General features: G+C 38.3%; 1 protein-coding gene across 2 annotated transcripts in view; it reads left to right on the top strand.

Moving 5' to 3' along the window:
• Nucleotides 1-1,416: 1,416 nt before the first annotated feature.
• Nucleotides 1,417-17,077, top strand: part of DNAJC1 (DnaJ heat shock protein family (Hsp40) member C1) — a 263,953-nt gene continuing 248,292 nt past the window's right edge. The window contains exon 1 of one of the 2 annotated variants that reach the window (XM_053654765.1): nt 1,417-1,934. In XM_053654765.1, the coding sequence (XP_053510740.1) occupies nt 1,731-1,934 (204 nt within the window). In that variant the 5' untranslated portion in view covers nt 1,417-1,730. The remainder of the gene's footprint in view (nt 1,935-17,077) is intronic. The other variant, XM_053654764.1, reaches the window with a different exon arrangement.

Below are 17,077 nucleotides of genomic sequence, written 5' to 3'. Positions count from 1 at the left end.
AAGATAATTAGGTCCGTGAGGGTGGAGCCCCCCACTGTGGGATTAGTAGTCATAAAAACACAAGATCTCTCTCCCCTTACCCACACTTCCACCACGTGGAAGCAGACCATCTGCAACTTGGAAGAGGACTGTCACCAGAGCTTGACCATGCTGGTACCCTGATCTCAGACTTCCCATCCTCCAGAACTATGAGAAAAAAAAATGTCTGTTGTTTAAGCCACCCAGTCTACAGTTTTTGGTTATAGCAACCCTAGCAGACTAAGACACCCTGCTCTTCTATCTTTGAGAGGTATGCCTCATGATGAACTTAAGTGTGATTAATTCATATATATGTATATAAAGTAAGATATACTTGCATTCATTCTTGACTAAAAGTATTTTTAAGCTCTGCAAGAATAGAATTCCTTCAGTAAGATTTATTTCCTTCTGTTTTTCTAACCTTTATGAAACATAATATATTCTTACTGTGAGAGTAAAAATAGCTTTATCTTTCCCCTACTGAGTTTCATTTAACTGGTCAGATCCAAATGGGAAAAACATAATGTCAAATTTTCAAAACCGAGCAAGTATCTTGAGATATGCAGGCATTTTTTTTTCGTTCCCTTCTACTTCCTCAACAAGACTAGGGGAGTCAGGAAGGAGAAATGTGAGAGGGCTAAAAATAAATAAGGCTCACCCGACAGAAGCAATAGCGGTGGAGGAAAAGTTAAAAGAGACTAAACAGAAGCTATATAGGACGAGGCAGTAAGACACTGGTGGGAAAGAGGCTTTTTCCTTTAAAAACAGACCTCAGTACAGAAGGTGGGGAATGAGACAACTGTAATGGCATAATCAATAAAACATATTAAAAATGTTGGATACAAAGAAAGAAAGTGGGCTATGGGTAAATAAGCCATACTTCCCCTAAGACTATGATTGAGTCACCATTATTAATTCTCCCAGGCTGCCTATTTTATGGTATTATACTTATAAATCTTAATTCAGAATTAGAAGTATACTTTTTTTGTCTTGGTCCGAATTCCATTTCTGCATCATTTCTCTCACTCTAGGATACCTCTTAGATTTGTCCCTTTAAGGCCATGGGTACAATTCCTCCTGTAGTTTTGCTTATGGAATAATGAAATGTTTGGAAAAGAGGCCATAATCAATAAATCAGTTTTCAAATATGCTTTTAGTTTTCAGTATCTAGGGGAGGGTAAGAAGATAGCTGTTCCAGGGGGAGTCATACTTGGGATACTCCAGGTACAAGTGCGATGTGCGCGTCTCAATTGTGAAAACACACCTTAGCTCCACGGTGAGCTCCAGGCACTGAACAGCTTTTTTCAGAGGCCTAGAACTGGGGCACGCGGCTTGCCTACTTCCGGCCCCGCCCCCTCTCCCGTGGTTGCTAGGAGACGTGATGTCACAGGAAGCGAGGCCTGGAATAGGCTAAAGCGTGAGGAAGCCTCTCCCCCTCAGCAACCTCAGCGCCTGGTGCTGGCTCTCCAGCTGTTTGTAGGCCTGGGGGTGAGGGTCGCGGCAGGGGAGAGCCCGCTACGACCCTGTCCGCCACCTGCCGCTGGGTCCGCGGGCTCCAGCCGACCCTGCCCCGTCGCGGGGGCGGGCCACCGCGGTACTGCTGCCCGTGCTCTTGACTGGCGGGCACTGTTCCCGGCGCCCGCGCTGCCCGCCACGTCCCCGATCTCGGCAGACTGGACAGCGTGGCGGGTGACCTTTCGGTGCCCAGAGCGATGACGGCTCCCTGTTCCGGGCCGGCCCGGCTTCCTCGGCGCCGCGGGCTCCGGCTGGTGCGGTTCTTGCCGCCGCTGCCGCTGCTACTGCTGCTGCTGGCGGCCGCAGGGCCGGCGCACGGCTGGGAGAGCGGAGACCTCGAGTTGTTTGACTTGGTGGAGGAGGTGCAGCTCAACTTCTACCAGTTCCTCGGGGTCCAGCAGGTGAGCGGGGCCGTCCGCCCGCCGAAGGGCTGCGCCTCCGGGGCCGAAAAACTCGCGTGTTGGGCAGGAAGGAGCGGCTGGGGCGGGCTTTGACCCGGTTTCCTCCCGGGGAGCCGGCACTGCGGCCGAGACTGGTGGTCCTGGGCTCCGGCTGCCCTCCTCAGCCCGGCCCGCCAGGGTCCCCTCGTTAAGCCAGCCTCAGAAGGAGTTGTTCGCCTCCCCCAGGTCTGGCTGTCCTGCTCCCCTTCTCAAGTTGCGGTCGAAGTTTCAGGCTGGACGGTGCCACCAGCACTAGGGTGGTGATACCCCGCCTTTCCTTCGCGGTCAGAGGGAGATCATCGCGCCCATCTGTAGTGGAGGAATGGTGTGAGGGAAAGAGCAGTCGTGTCCTTCTGTGAAATTTCCCTTTCCTAGTTACACTTAACGTTATGCTTGTGCTCAGCTGCCTCCTTTCCTTTGCCTTTCCGGAAAGGTAGGAATGCGTTTTGGTCGGCGTCTGTGTTGCAGAAGTTTTTCTTGCGCTGTATTTTGGCATCTGTTTAGCCTGCTGGATGGGGGTTGGTATCTCCGTTTAGAAATCTGGAGGAACGTGAAATCCTGGAACTCATACAAGGAACCATGAAGTTTTCTGGGCTGTGGAGGCACTTGAGCTGCTACAGGAAGATGCTCATGCAGTAACGCAGGATGGTTCTCTTTTTTTTTTTTCCTTTTTTTTTTTTTTTTTAGCTTGGGACTGTAACCTGTTAAGTCCGTTTGTTGCTCTGTACTTCTACCTGTGAGTAGTCATTGAGGGGAGATAACTAGTCGCTATCTGAATCAACTGCTAAGGGGATGACATATGGGGTGAGAGACTTAGGATGTCGCACTCTGATTGAGCCCTTCATAAAATGTCTTGAATAATTATGGGGTAAAAAATAAGGTTTACCCACAATTGTCGTTCAAGGCACACTTCACAGAACTAGAAATGAAATGTGTATTTCCCTCCTATGGATATGAACTATTGAGTTTAACACCAAATGGAAATTTACTTTTCAGTTAAATATAATTAAATATAAAATTTCTGTTGCACTATGATTTTAACAAATTGGGTTTTTTGTAAGAGTTATTAGAGTATAAGCATTCACACTTCAAATTTTTAGGTGCAAGCCTTTCATTATCTTCACCTGTGCCATTTCCTGCTCATAGAGACAAGTGTATCTTATCTCATTACAAAGTAGATGATTCTGCAACGAGTGTAAAAAGTAACTCTTTAGAATTACTTTCTATAGTGAAAGTAACTCTAAAGCAGGGGTGTCAAACTCATTTTAATCGGGGGCCACACCAGCCTTGAGGTTGCCTTCAAAGCACTGAAATAATTTTAGGACTGTATAAATGTAACTACTCCTTAACTGTGAAGGAATTGAAATTACATTCAGCCCTTCGAGGCTAATGTACCTCCGGTGAAAATGAGTTTGACACCTCTGCTCTAAAGGCTTTAAAGAACGCCTTTATTATTGATAATATTTGTTAGAATTTATCATGACTGATTAAATTCTGTAGCTAGAGTCTTATACATAACTCTCCAAACATCTTGAAGATCATTTACAGTTATTCGTGGAAAATTAAGCCCCTTTAAGAGAACACAGAAATTTAGTAGCATTAGTTTATATTTTAGATTATGTAATTTAGCTTGTATGTGAACTCTCATAGACTTTTCATTTCATTTATAAGTTCATGCAATTTAATTTACAGAGTTAATTAGACAGCATAAACAACCAGAGCACTTAACTATATGGGCAAAGATGGGGAAATAAAGAAGCATAGATAATCAAGAAAAGTCTGTGTCAAGGTAGAATTTGAAAAGGATGCAAAAATTGTTTTAATCTGTGTTTCTCTACCAGCCACATCAGAAGAAATTTTATTGTACCTGAGCAGAGAAACTGATTTGAACATGTTCTTTACATTACACTAAATCTTAACTTTCTTGGAAGACTTGCAGAGAACCAGAAGTTTGGTAGAGACAAATACAGCCTGTTTTAAGTCCTTAATGTAATTTTCAGGCCAGAGCCAGCCAGTCTTTTGGTGACTAGGACCAAGACAAAGTAGGTAGTTTGTCTCAGAGTGGTGACCTGACTCTATACACCCAGCAGTTTTGTTGTTCATTCAATAGATATTTATTTGATGCTTACTAAATTCGAAGCACTGGGAGTTAACTGGTATATAAAATGAAACCTGTAGCCTCATGAAACTCACAATTCAGTAGGGGGAAAACATATAGTAAGTAACTAAACAAGTAAATGTGTCAGGTGGTCAGAGAAGGCCTCTGTAGGTCAGAAGGGAATGAGTCTCATGGATAAGCTAGCAGGGGAAGAGCGTTCAAGGAAGGCAGGATGTTGAGTGCAAAAGCCTTGAGGCAAGACTTTGCATATGGCATTTGAGGAGTAGCAAGGCAGCCAGTATGTCTGGAGCAGAGCAAACAAAAAGGACAGTAATAGATGAGATCAGAGTCATGGAGTTAGGGGAAGATAGTGTATGGCTTCATAAGACATTACAAGGTCTTGGGCTATAAATAAGTTGGGGATATCATGGGGGGTGCTGAATATAAGAGGTATATGATTTGACTTAAATTTCAAAATAACAATTGTGTTAAGGATTGTCTTGTGTTAATGATCACCTGTATGTAGTCATTAGCTACTTAGAGGGATAATTATGGTGTAGAATGTGGATTGTGCCTGGGTGGTCAGATAAAGTAGTCAGATTCTGAATTTAACTGGAATATACAGCTGGTTTACTGATTTCTGAATGTGGGATGTGAGGGGAAAAAAAGTTAAGGATAATTCTTAAGCATTGGGCATCAATAACTGAATAAATACTCATGTAATTACAGTTGCCACTTGTTAAGATAGAGAAGCCTAGGATAGAAGCAGGTTTGGTTAGGGGGGAAATCAGGAATTTGGTTTGAGGGCATGCTAAATTTGTGGTGTCTATCCAACATGTAGGTGATTGTTTAAGTCTGCAATAACAAGGAGAAAGGTTAGGTCTATAGATATAAATTTGGAGTCCCTGGTACTTAGATGGTAATTTAAAGCCACAAAATTGGCTATGTTCACCAGGGGAGTGACTATGAAAGAGAAAAGGTCTGGGAGCTAAGCCTTGGAGATAAAGAAGAACCCAAAAGGAAGATGGAAAAGATTAACAGCCAGTGAAATAGGCAAACCAAGAAAATATGCTCTTTTCAAGTCAGGTTATGAAGTATTTCAAAGAAGAGAAAGTGATCAGCTGGGTTAAATGCTGATGATAATTCAAATAAGAGTTCTGAGAATGAGCTGTTAAATTTAACAGGTGGGATCATTGGCAAAACCTGTGTCATTGGAGTGGCGAGATCAATGTGTGGTTAGAGTGGGTTCAGGAGAGAAGGGAGGGGAAAGCAACAATTAATATACATTTTTTTGACATAGTCATGGCCCAAAACTAAAAGCCAGAGATGATAGTGACTGAATGTGACATCCATTGTATCCTCTTTCCTCCAGGTTTAAGATAGTTTGCTTAGTTACTCCCTAAAGTCTATAACTGGAAACATTGATTACTTTAGGAACTTGAACCTTTCTGACTCACAATGTTGGGCAAGCTAGTTGCCTTGTTCTTAGGACAAATGGTATCTTCTTTCTCTATGTAATTCACAGTTAGGCAACATAGTAGACACTTAAATTTTTATTGAATGATAAAATATAAACATAGTAACTAAAACTAAAAGTAATTCCCCAAAAGAGTAGTTTAACAGTGTAACCATTTTTTACCCATTAGGTAATATTTTTATATGGCTTTTCATAGCCCTCATACAGTGAAGGAATCCCTTTCCATGTGTTCCTAGATTTCAGATTAGTTATAGGACATTCCAATTTGGATATTGTATCTTTTCAGAGGAGATAGGGTGAAAGATTAGAGAGGTGTAGGGAAAAAGATGTGAGTTATGAAATATCTTTTATTAGTAACTCATATTCCAAGTCCCCACACAATAGTTATATTTCCTCTAACAGCTACTTCTTGGACACCCGTACTTCTTGTGGGGTCAACAGCCATTCTGTATATTTTTTCATTGTCCTTTGGGGCCATGACTGTCCTTATACTTTGTATGGTATTCTGGCCAACAAATAAATATGTCTGATTGATTTTTTAAAATCTGCCAATTGAAACTGTGACAAGCTAAGTTATTTTAAATTTTGTAGTGTTTACTTTCTGATGAAGGCAGAGTAGTCATTCTAGTGCCAGTCATCTGTTACAGATCCCTATTCATAGAGCTAGAAAATGTTTTCCTTTCTCTTATAAATGTTTTTATAACTGCATCCTTACACTTAAATGAATGCTGAAATTTCATTTAAAAAGAAAACTTATTGTCATGTGTTCATAAAATATTGGATTTTAATTCTTCATCAGAATTAATAATGCTTTTAAGCTCTTTCAATCTGAACTTCAAAAGTACAGAATGTATGAATGTACAACGGTCTGTATAGAGGAGGAACAATCACTGCCCAGTCATCCCAGATCCAGGTGTGGAGGGACTTTCCTAAAGAAGCAGTGCTATCTCTTGACACATCTCTTAAATCTATCTCTAAGGAGGAGTGAGTTACTTATTGGAAGGTGATTGCCTTTGCTCGCTTTTGCCTGAATGGGGAGAGCTAATCAGTGAAAAAGCTATAAACCATGGTAATCAGCCTCATTCTGTGTCCTAAACCAGTAAGGTGGTAATCCTGGACAGACTTTTGAATGTGTTGTCTCAAAGCCTGGACTGGAGAAGGATGGTCAGACATCTTCAGCAAGCCTGTTTGCCCCTATGCCTAATCTAAATTAATTGGTTTCAGCAATAAAGGTGATACTTGGTTTCTATCTGCCTGACTTCCATCTCAGTTTTTTTTGGTTGGGAAAAAGCGTGAAATCATTAATAGGGCCTTCTCAAAGCCAGTCATAGTCCTTTTTAAAAATAAAAATGAGGATATCTGCCCTGACTGGTGTAGCTCCAGTGGATTGAGTGCGGGCCTGCGAACCACACAATCACGGTTCGATTCCCAGTCAGGGCACATGCCTGGGTTGCAGGCCAGTTCCCTGCAGGCCGGTTCCCAGGAGGGGACGCATGAAAGGCAACCATACATCGATGTTTCTCTCCCTCTCTCCTTCCCTTCCCCTCTAAATATAAATAAATAAAATCTTAAAAAAAATGAAGATATCTTTCATAATTTATTGATGAACCTGTACTGTGAATATCTGTTACCTATGATGATTTGTATGGTGGATCCCACTGAACTTGTGATAATTAGTTGAATATAGTCTGTCCTCAGTGAGTGTATTCCCTTGTAAAAATACATGTTGTGTGAGAACAGCTTCCCCATTTTCATTGTGGAGTCTGAACATATTTGTTAATTTGGAGCAACGGAGATACAGAAAATCTGGAATAGTAGATACTGTTTCAGTCGTTTATGTTGCCAATGTAGGCACATCACGTGTAGAGGTAGAGCTGAGTAAATACTTGTTTACCTGTGTGTATCTTCGTATCAGATTGGATAATCATAAAATCTGTTTACTTTTCTTATGTACATACTGTTTAGTGGAGGTTGCCTGGGCATATTTTATGGGGAAAAGCAAGTTTATTGTGAAAATTTTGCCACATAATCTAGAGATAATAGAACAGAAATCTTTTAGTTATAAGGTTTTTTTTTCTTTTATGGTACTCTGAGTTTTATTTTTTTACATTAATTATGAGAACAGTCCTAGAATATTTTGTCTTTTATTACTTTAAATACTTCCTAAATTGAACTGGGAAATTTAGATTGGCCTCTGTTATTATAATTATTCTTTCTATATAGGTCACCATTTTACTCAGTGATTGGTATAATGTAAATTTAAAATCCATATGTTTTATTCAGTGTTCAGAATGAAACAGAGGGTTGGACGGAGGTGAGGGTAGATATTTGACTTGATGATTGCCAAGAAGAGAACATAGAGCAGTTGTGACACCAATGCAAATAATTTGTGGAAATGGTTAGTATCTGTATTAAGCCTGTTCTCAGCTTTATGTTTTCTTTTCTATTATTATTATTGTTTAAGCTGTTATACTTGTTCCTACTTTTCTTCCTGTTCCCTCCCTCTCCCAGTCACACCTCTCCCTACCCCAAGCCTGTTCCCACATTGTTGGCCATGTCCATGGATTGTGCATAAATGTTCTTGGATTAATCCCTTCACCATCGTTCATCCTGTCCTCTCCTTCCTCACCCCCCACCCCAGCCTTTCAGGCTGCTGCCAGTTGATCTGTGTATCTGTGCTTCTGTTACTGTCTTGTTCATTTGTTTATTGTGTTCATCAGATTCCACATATAAATGGGATCATGTGGTAGTTTTCTTTCACTGACTGACTTGATTCATTTAGCACAATTTTCTCCAGGTCCAACTATACTGTTGCAAAATGTAAGAGCTTCTGCTATTGCTGCTTTTATTTATTTATTTGTTTGTTTGTTTATTTATTTAATTGCTGAATAGTATTCCATAATGTAAATGTGCCACAGCTTTTTAATCCACTCATCACTGATGGAAACTTGGGCTATTTCCAAATCTTGGCCATTGTAAATAGGGCTGCCATAAACACAGGAGTGCTTATATTCTGTTGTATTGGCGTTTCAGGATCTTTAGGGTATATTCCTGGAAGTGGAATCACTGGGTCAAAAGGGAGATCCACCTTTAATTTTTTAAGGGTACGCTACACTGTTTTCCACAGTGGCTGCACCACTCTGCATTCCCACCAACAGTGTGCTAGGGTTCCCTTTTCTCTGCATCCTTGCCAACACTTGCTGTGTGTTGATTTATTGATGGTAGCAATTCTGACAGGTGTAAGGTGATACTGGATTGAGGTTTAATTTGCATTACTCTGGTGATTAATAATGTTGAGCATTTTTTCATGTGTCCATGGGTCCCTCTGTATGTTCTCATTGGCAAAGTGTCTATTTAGGTCTTTTGCCTGTTTCTTAATTGGGTTATTTGTCTACCTGGCATTGAGTTGTAGTAGCTCTTTGTATATTTTGGAGATTAAACCCTTGTCAGATGTATCATTGGCGAAAATGTTCTCCCAAAAAGTGAGTTCCCTATTCTTCTTGCTGATGGTTTCTCCTTTATTGGCTTTATGTTTTTCTGTCAGTGAACTACTTGTTCCACAAACCGCTGCAATATGGTCCTGGGAATTGTTTCTAAGTTAGGCATTATTGGGTCTATTTGGACAGTGATGACATCAATTAATTTCACCCAGGTTAAAAGCATTTCTAGAACCTTTCCTATACAAGATGTGCAGAAATTAAATGAATTGAGGTGAAAAGGGAGACTTCTAATTGGATGAAGCAGGACCCTAGACCATTTTGTAATGAAGCTATAGTCTTATATTTTCAGAAGTCTTTACTTTCATCAAAACACTTAATTTTGAAAGATCAGTCCTATACTAACAAATGTAAAAATATGATTACTGTTTTTTAAATACATTTTATTAATTATGCCATTACAGTTGTTCTATTTCCCCCCTTCATTCCCCTCCACCCTGCACACCCCATCCCCCACCATTCCCCACCCTTTAGTTTATGACCACGTGTCTCAAGTTCTTTAGATTCTATATTTCCCCTACTATTCTTGCTCTCCCCCCTATCTATTTTCTACCTACCATCTATGCTACTTATTTTCTGTACCTTCTCCCCCCTTCTCCTTCTCCCACTCCCCTGTTGCTAACCCTCCATGTGATCTTCATTTCTGTGGTTCTGCTCCTGATCTAGCTGTCCTCTTAGTCTGCATTTGTTTTAGGTGTGGTTGTTAATAACTGTGAGTTTGCTGTCCTTTCACTGTTCATCTTTTTATCTTCTTTTTCTTAGATAAGTCCCTTTAACATTTCATATAATAAGGGCTTGGTGATGATGAACTCCTTGAATTTGATCTTATCTGAGAAGCACTTTATCTGCCCTTCCATTCTAAGTGAAAGCTTTGCTGGATAGATCAATCTTGGATGTAGGTCTTTGGATTTCATGACTTGGAATATTTCTTTGCAGCCCCTTCTTGCCTGTAAGGTCTCTTTTGAGAAATCAGCTGACAGTCTAATGGGAACTCCTTTGTAGGTGACTGTCCCCTTATCTCTTGCTGCTTCTAGGATTCTCTCCTTCATTTTAATCTTGGCTAATGTAATGATGATGTGCCTTCATGTGTTCTTTCTTGGGTCCAACTTCTTTTGGACTCTCTGAGCTTCCTGGAAGTCTATTTCCTTTGCCAGATTGGGGAAGTTCTCCTTCATTATTTGTTCAAATAAGTTTTCCATTCATGGCTGTTCCTCTTCCCCTTCTGGTACCCCTATAATTCGGATGTTGGAACGTTTAAAGATGTCCTGAAGGTTCCTAAGCCTCTCTTCATTTTTTTGAATTCTTGTTTCTTCATCCTTTTCTGTTTGGTCATTTTTTTCCTCCTTCTGGTCCACTCCTTTGATTTGAGTCCCAGTTTCCTTTCCATTACTATTGGTTTCCTGTGCATTTCCCTTCATTTCAATTAGTTTAGCTTCCATATGTTCCTCTAATTTGTGACTAAAATCAACCAATTCTGTGAGCATCCTGATCACCAGTGTTTTGAACTGTGCATCTGAAAGTTTGGCTATTTCTTTGTCACTTAGATTTATTGGCTCTGGGGCTCTGAGTTGTTCTTGAGCCATGTTTTAGTCTGTTCCTGTCTGTTATGTATGAGAAGCGGCACCTTAGTTGTTCACCAGGGCAGGGCAACCCTGGTTGCTGGTTTGTGATGCTGTATGTGGGGGCGGGGTCAGAGAGGGACAATGGCGGTTATGTCTGCCGCTTACCGCCACAGTCGGGGCCTGCAAGGTCAGTCTCACCACCGCTAGCTCCTTCACCAGTTTATCTACATGCGAATGTGTGACCACAGTCAGCCCTCAGTGGGTCCACCTGCTTCTCCACACCTGGGATCCACCCACGGCTGTTGGCGCACCTGGGTTGCATACCCCATAGGTCAGGTGGATCTTTCCTGCCTTGACCCCGCTCTGCTGCTGGCTCTGCCCCTCTTACCGGTTTGGCTGAAGGGTTCGTTGTTGTCAAACTTCTGTGTAGTTCAATTTTCTGTGGTTTGGCTGCGTTTTTGTTGCTAAAACTTTGTTGTTTTTAAACTTGGTTGTGTGAGAAGGCGAAGTTCTTCCACCTATGCCTTCATCTTGGCAGAAGTCTGATTACTGTGTTTTAAGTAACATCTTAGTATTCCATTTTAAGGGCTAAATATTTGGATTTTTATATTTACTGAAATTTATGTATGAGTGTCATTAGGATTTTATTAGAAATTTAGTAAAGAATTTGTCTCATTCCCATCCTCTTTAATTCTAGATTAAGATTAGGATTAATTCACTTATTCAATTAGTATTTCTGATTACCATCATCCTGTAACTGAAGTCTCACATGTGACCCTACGTGAAGTCTGATTCCCTCACATTAGATGGGATGTATGTATAAAACAATGTGCTTCATTATTAGATGGCTGCCTGTTGTAGTGCTGGTGTGTGGTAAGCATACATCTCTGTGTACAAGCACAGTTAGCTAATAGATTTTGACTTAAATATTAAAGGTAAGAATTTAAAATCATGAATTTAGTACAGGGTATGTTATAGTATAAGCAGCAGTATTAAAATGGAAAATAAACAGTGTTAGAATGCCAATGAGAACAAACACTAGAATTCTAAAAAGGAGTAAATTCTTTAGTTATACAAGGTTGGGCAAAAGTAGGTTTACAGTTGTAATACAAATAAAACAAATAATAATAAAAGAATAAACTCTGTATTTCATGTACTCGCAACTGTATGTAAACCTTTTGCCCACCTCTGTAATACAACTGGCTATGGAAGATTCAGGAATTCTAAAAAGCTACATGAGACCCTTCTGTGGCATGCATAATGAGCAGTAGTGAAAATGAATTAGCACCAGAAAGATCCTTTTTATCACTTTCTGGAATGGTCTGAACAGACAGTAGAGAAATCCCACGGTCTATATACATGCCCTGTAAGAAAGGTAAAGCCATCTTATTTTTAGCCAGTACTTAAAACCTTTACACCATTAGAATAGTTTAGGTTAAGGAAGCTAACCCATGACTAGTTGAATTTATATGTAACTAAGAAGCCTCTGACTTTCTGAATTTTTAAAAGTTGCACATCTAATTAGCAATTGTTTTCAATTACCACTCCTAGTCACAGATGAAAGATTAGTGTCTAGGTTGTTCTGTAACTTTTAAGTAGTGTGTGTTAATAGTTGGTGATTAAAATTGATTTAAGGAAGTTAATGTGTGTATAATGTAGGATGATTGGAAATGGTGACTTTACTTGCAGTTAAGTATATCGTATATTATAGTATTTTTGTATGGATCTATTGCCTGTAGTAGGAAATAGACTTCCTGTGTTTGAAATGTTTTATTTTTGACATTTTATAAAGTTCAAATAATTGCCATGCTCTGCAGTTCCATAGTAGATATACAGAATTATTGTGTGACTTTTTGTGTTACATCTTTGGAAGTATAATAAGTATAATAAGACTTAACTTCGAGTAAATTAGATTGACCTTGAAATTAGCTTCACAGGTTTTCAACAATGCTGCCATCTCTCAAAACATTGTTGAAACTTTTTATTTTAAATTGCCTTCAAAGCATATTTGGCGGATTATCCTCATTAATAGTAAATCTTTAAGATGGTTTTGGTATTTGTCTATTATTAATAGTCATTTAAAACTAAATTTGGTCACTAAACTGGGTTAGCAAGCTTGGGTAAATACAATTTAGATTAATAAAGGGATCTGAATTTAAATTTCACATAAGACTCATAAACTGGTTTCAAGACTCTTCTCAGAGTTCCAGAAAAGTCTAGAGGGATATCAATATGAAGTAAATCTATAGTCTTACAAAGTAACTAAATGTATTTTAGTTACTTAATGACTTTTGGAGTACTTAAGACGTTTTTGGTAGCAACTTTACCCACAAAAGAAAAATATACAAATAAAAATTATCTTAATTTTAGAGAGGTGGGGGGAAATTATTTTAATTATCTGCCTACCTTTAATATTAAAACAGGTATCTCAAAAGTATTCATTATACAATATTTTCATAATAAAGCTAGTTTGAACAGAGTAACAGAGGAACCAGAATAAATGTTAGAGATAGAGGCAGTAGCTGAATATACCACTGAGGGAGAAAATAGGCAATACACATGGAGAGGGAAATGTACACAGAAAAAAATGCATAAATACAAATATAAATAGTAATGGAGTAATATCTCCATCTTGTGGCGTGCTTTGGATATTGTCATTAAAAATATCAAGGGGTTGTATTTTCACAACTGGAGGCATAAGTAAGAATAAAATATGAGTCAGGTGAAAGTAAAATATGGAGCAGAGTTTTTTGCAGTGTTTTGAAGAGGTCTTTTAGACCCACCTTCTTACCTAGTGTGCTGTAAGCAACTGTGTTGATGTAGTGATGCCTTCCCTTGAGTGGTCTTAGCAGTTTTACTCCACTGTGTCTTATAATTTTCTATGAAATGCTGTACTATGAAAAAGTTGAAATAGCGCTGGGAAGGCATGCAGTTCTGATTTTTTTTTGAGGGGGACAATTTATAACTATATATATGTATATATACACACACAGTTATAAAATTAGTCTTATCAAAATTGTTGCTATATTAAAGATCCCTATTAGCTCAAAGAAGCAGAAGAATCTGGATATAAAAGGAATGAAGAAGTCTTTGAGGGATTAGCATCCTTAAGTTACTTGATTACATACTCTGGATTGTGTAATGGCCATTACACATTACTGTAGTTTGCAATAGCATAAAGGAATGCTTTAATACATAATAATCTGTGTAAAGAGGATACAAATGACTTTGGAGTATATAAATATATAAATTTTTAGTAGCCTAAAGTAATATTTTGTGACACTAAGCAATAAGGTAATATGTAACTTCTCAATCATGACTGACATATATTTCAGATTTTCCTAGAGCAGCACTGTGCAACAGATATGTAATACAAGCCACATACACGATTTTCAATTTTCTAAAAGCCACATTTAAAAATATAAAAAGAAACAGATGAAGTCAACTTTACTATCTTATTTACTGTATCAAAATATTATTTCAACATATAGTCACATTTTTTAAATATTATTGAGACATTTTAAATTCTACAATAGATTTTTTACTAAGCTTGCAAAATTTAATATGTGGTTACATTTATACTTGTAGTACACTTTGTTTTAGATACCAAGTTTTGGTTGAAAATACTTGATACGTGTTGACATTTTATAGAATGTGCAGCTAATAAGTATGTTAATGTACCAAATTCTTCCAAACTGAAGAATCAGACTCCATACTTTCCAGTAACTGAATCAAGTATTATTTTTAAATTTCAGTATAAATTTACCGAATGACTTGCACATCACATTTAAAGTGCTCAAATATGGCTATTGACTACCACATTGGATAACGTGGTGTTAGGGAATTAACATTTCTGTGTTGTGTAGATATTTCTAAATATTTTTAAATCAAATCACTGATTACTGTTTCTTTTTTGTCAGTTTTCAATTTTCTTCTCCTCCTCCTCCTTCTGTATTTTAACCCAATGTGGTTTTTGTTGTTTTGTTTTTAGATTGTTCTGATTGTGCTAGATATCATCTTTCTAGTTTTAGTTAACTGTACATTTTGTCCATTCTTTTCAGGAGGGCCTGTAAAGTGTTGATACAGACCATATTGCTCTGCCAAGAACAATAGTAGGTTCTGAACATCCATGTTTTAGAGGCATGTCTGCTAAGACGTGTCTGCTAAGACATTGTGTTTTCAGACAATCATTTTAATTCAGTTTGGTCACTACTTTTGCTGATTTGCCTGTTGTATTTTATAATTCTTACATGTTATTAACTTAATATATTAGGTTTTTAGCAATGCTTTGTCCAAGAAATCACATTGTTCCTACTTTGTAATTTTAACTTTGAGGTTGTACATTCTCCCTATTTAGTCTGAAATTCATCCATCAAATATATTGCTAGCTATGAAATATTCACAATATTCTCTATTGCCATCTATTTTGATTATTATAATATCTTTAAGTGATTTTAAAAAGAGATTACCAGATGCAGATACATTTCTATTTGTATGCCACTCTTTTAACTTTTTATGATATTGGCCAGGGATTCCAGTCATCCTTTTAAACCACTTCTGCCAACTTCACACAGCCGCTGATGAGCACATGCTGCTTTCTTCTGGGATGAGTAATGGCCAAACTTTTTGCCTTTAACTTTTGTAGTTTTATAAGCAACTGAAGCAAAAAAAAAAAATAGATCTTAATAGTGATAGTTCTTATCCTAGCTACTGTTGTTTAAAATACTCCTCATATAAGACAGAAATTTCACTGGAGTCAGAGATGTTGAAAATTCAGTTCTGAGGGAAAAACAACAGAAACAAAAGTTAAAGAACTGAAAATAGAGTCCTAACGTTGGGAGAGACCAGACCAATATCTAACCTGTTTCGTCTTGAGGAATCTCTTCTGTGCCCTGCTGGCAGATGGTCATCAGCCTTTTTTATTTATGTCTAATAATGGGGATTAGGAACTAACTGTTAAGTTTTTTGATAATAGTAATCAGTAAAAATTTTATTCTTATGTAAAGTTAAAGTCATAATTCTTACACCCACTTTCAACTTCATTTGCATTCTTCTTTTGAAATACCCCTGGGTATATATTCACTTTAAATTATTTTTCTGAAATGTCTTAAAATAAGTGCACAAGAGAAATAATTACTTGTTTATTCTCAGCACAATAGTGGGGTTATTTAAAAATAACCACAGTTCCTTGTTTAGCGACTATACCTCAATAAAGCTGTTTAAAAAATACAAGCAACTGTTGTTCCCTCATCTAGAGTAGTGCCAGTTATATAGTAGGCCTTTGATACTTGTTGAAAGAATGACCATATGTCTGTTGTGTGATCATTTTCCCCACTTTGTGAATTTTATAAACAAGAAATTGATATAAAAAATACAGGCAAGTTGAGGGGCCTACATGGTTTCATGGTCTCTAGATGACCAAAAGAAGACCCAAGCCACCATAGTTCTGGTTGTCTTGGAACTACACTAAGCGTGTTTCTAGGTTACTACAAACAATGCCCTGGGCTCATCAAAGTCAACATGAGGAAATTTCTTTGGAATTTGAAAGCTTAAGATGACTTGAGGTATGCCAGCTTTCATAATGTGGAGCACAGGATTAATTTGATTAAAAATATACCCAAAAGTTGTTATAAACTCTTAAAGCAGCGCTGCTGTGGACAATTTTGCAGGTTGTATGTCTGCTTCATATCTATCGTGACATAAAAATGTTTTAGACTTTGAGAAATTGTACATGGATGGGTAAAACTGTGAAGAGAATGTTTTTTCTTTCACAATTAAGGCATCATATTTCTTTACTTAGAATTGTAGTTTTCAGGTTTACCTTTGGTGGGAGTTTCTCTCTCTTTTTTATTTACCCCTCCCTAGGGGCTTTGTAGTGATTTTACTCCTTTCCCTGAGATATCGAGACAAGAACTATGTTTTCTACAGGCAGCTTAGGGCTCCCTCCTGAGGTTATATTGAGGCCACTGCAGGTCCAGATACTAAGCCTTAGACCAGTGGTACCCATCCTTTTTGGCATCAGAGACCAGTTTCGTGGAAGACATTTTTTTCATGGTTGGGGGTAGGGAATGGTTTCAGAGTGATTCAAGAACATTACATTTATTGAGTACTTTATTTCAATTATTATTACACTGTAATATATAATGAAGTGATTATACAAATCACCATAATGCAGAATCAGTGGAAGCCCTGAGCTTGTTTTCCTGTAGCTAGATGGTCCCATCTAGGGGGTGATTTGAGACAGTGACACCCAAAGTGTGTTGCTTATGTCCAGTCTATTCCGTAATCTCCTTTTGGTTGCTGTGACAGCAGAAAACCCTGCATCACAAAGACAGGATGTTGGAAATGGAAGCAGGCTTTTGAGTGCTTTTGTGACAATCTCATGATATTCTGCCTTGACTGTAATCTACAACATATGGAAATCTGAAGTTCCCTCACACATATGTCTAAGGTCATTGTCATTTGCGATC

The sequence above is a fragment of the Artibeus jamaicensis genome, unplaced genomic scaffold (assembly GCF_021234435.1).
Source record: "Artibeus jamaicensis isolate MK-2021 breed Jamaican fruit bat unplaced genomic scaffold, CSHL_Jam_final contig_867, whole genome shotgun sequence".
NCBI lineage: Eukaryota > Metazoa > Chordata > Mammalia > Chiroptera > Phyllostomidae > Artibeus > Artibeus jamaicensis.
The sequence above is the reverse complement of the archived record's forward strand: the minus strand, read 5'-3'. Positions and strand labels throughout refer to the sequence as shown.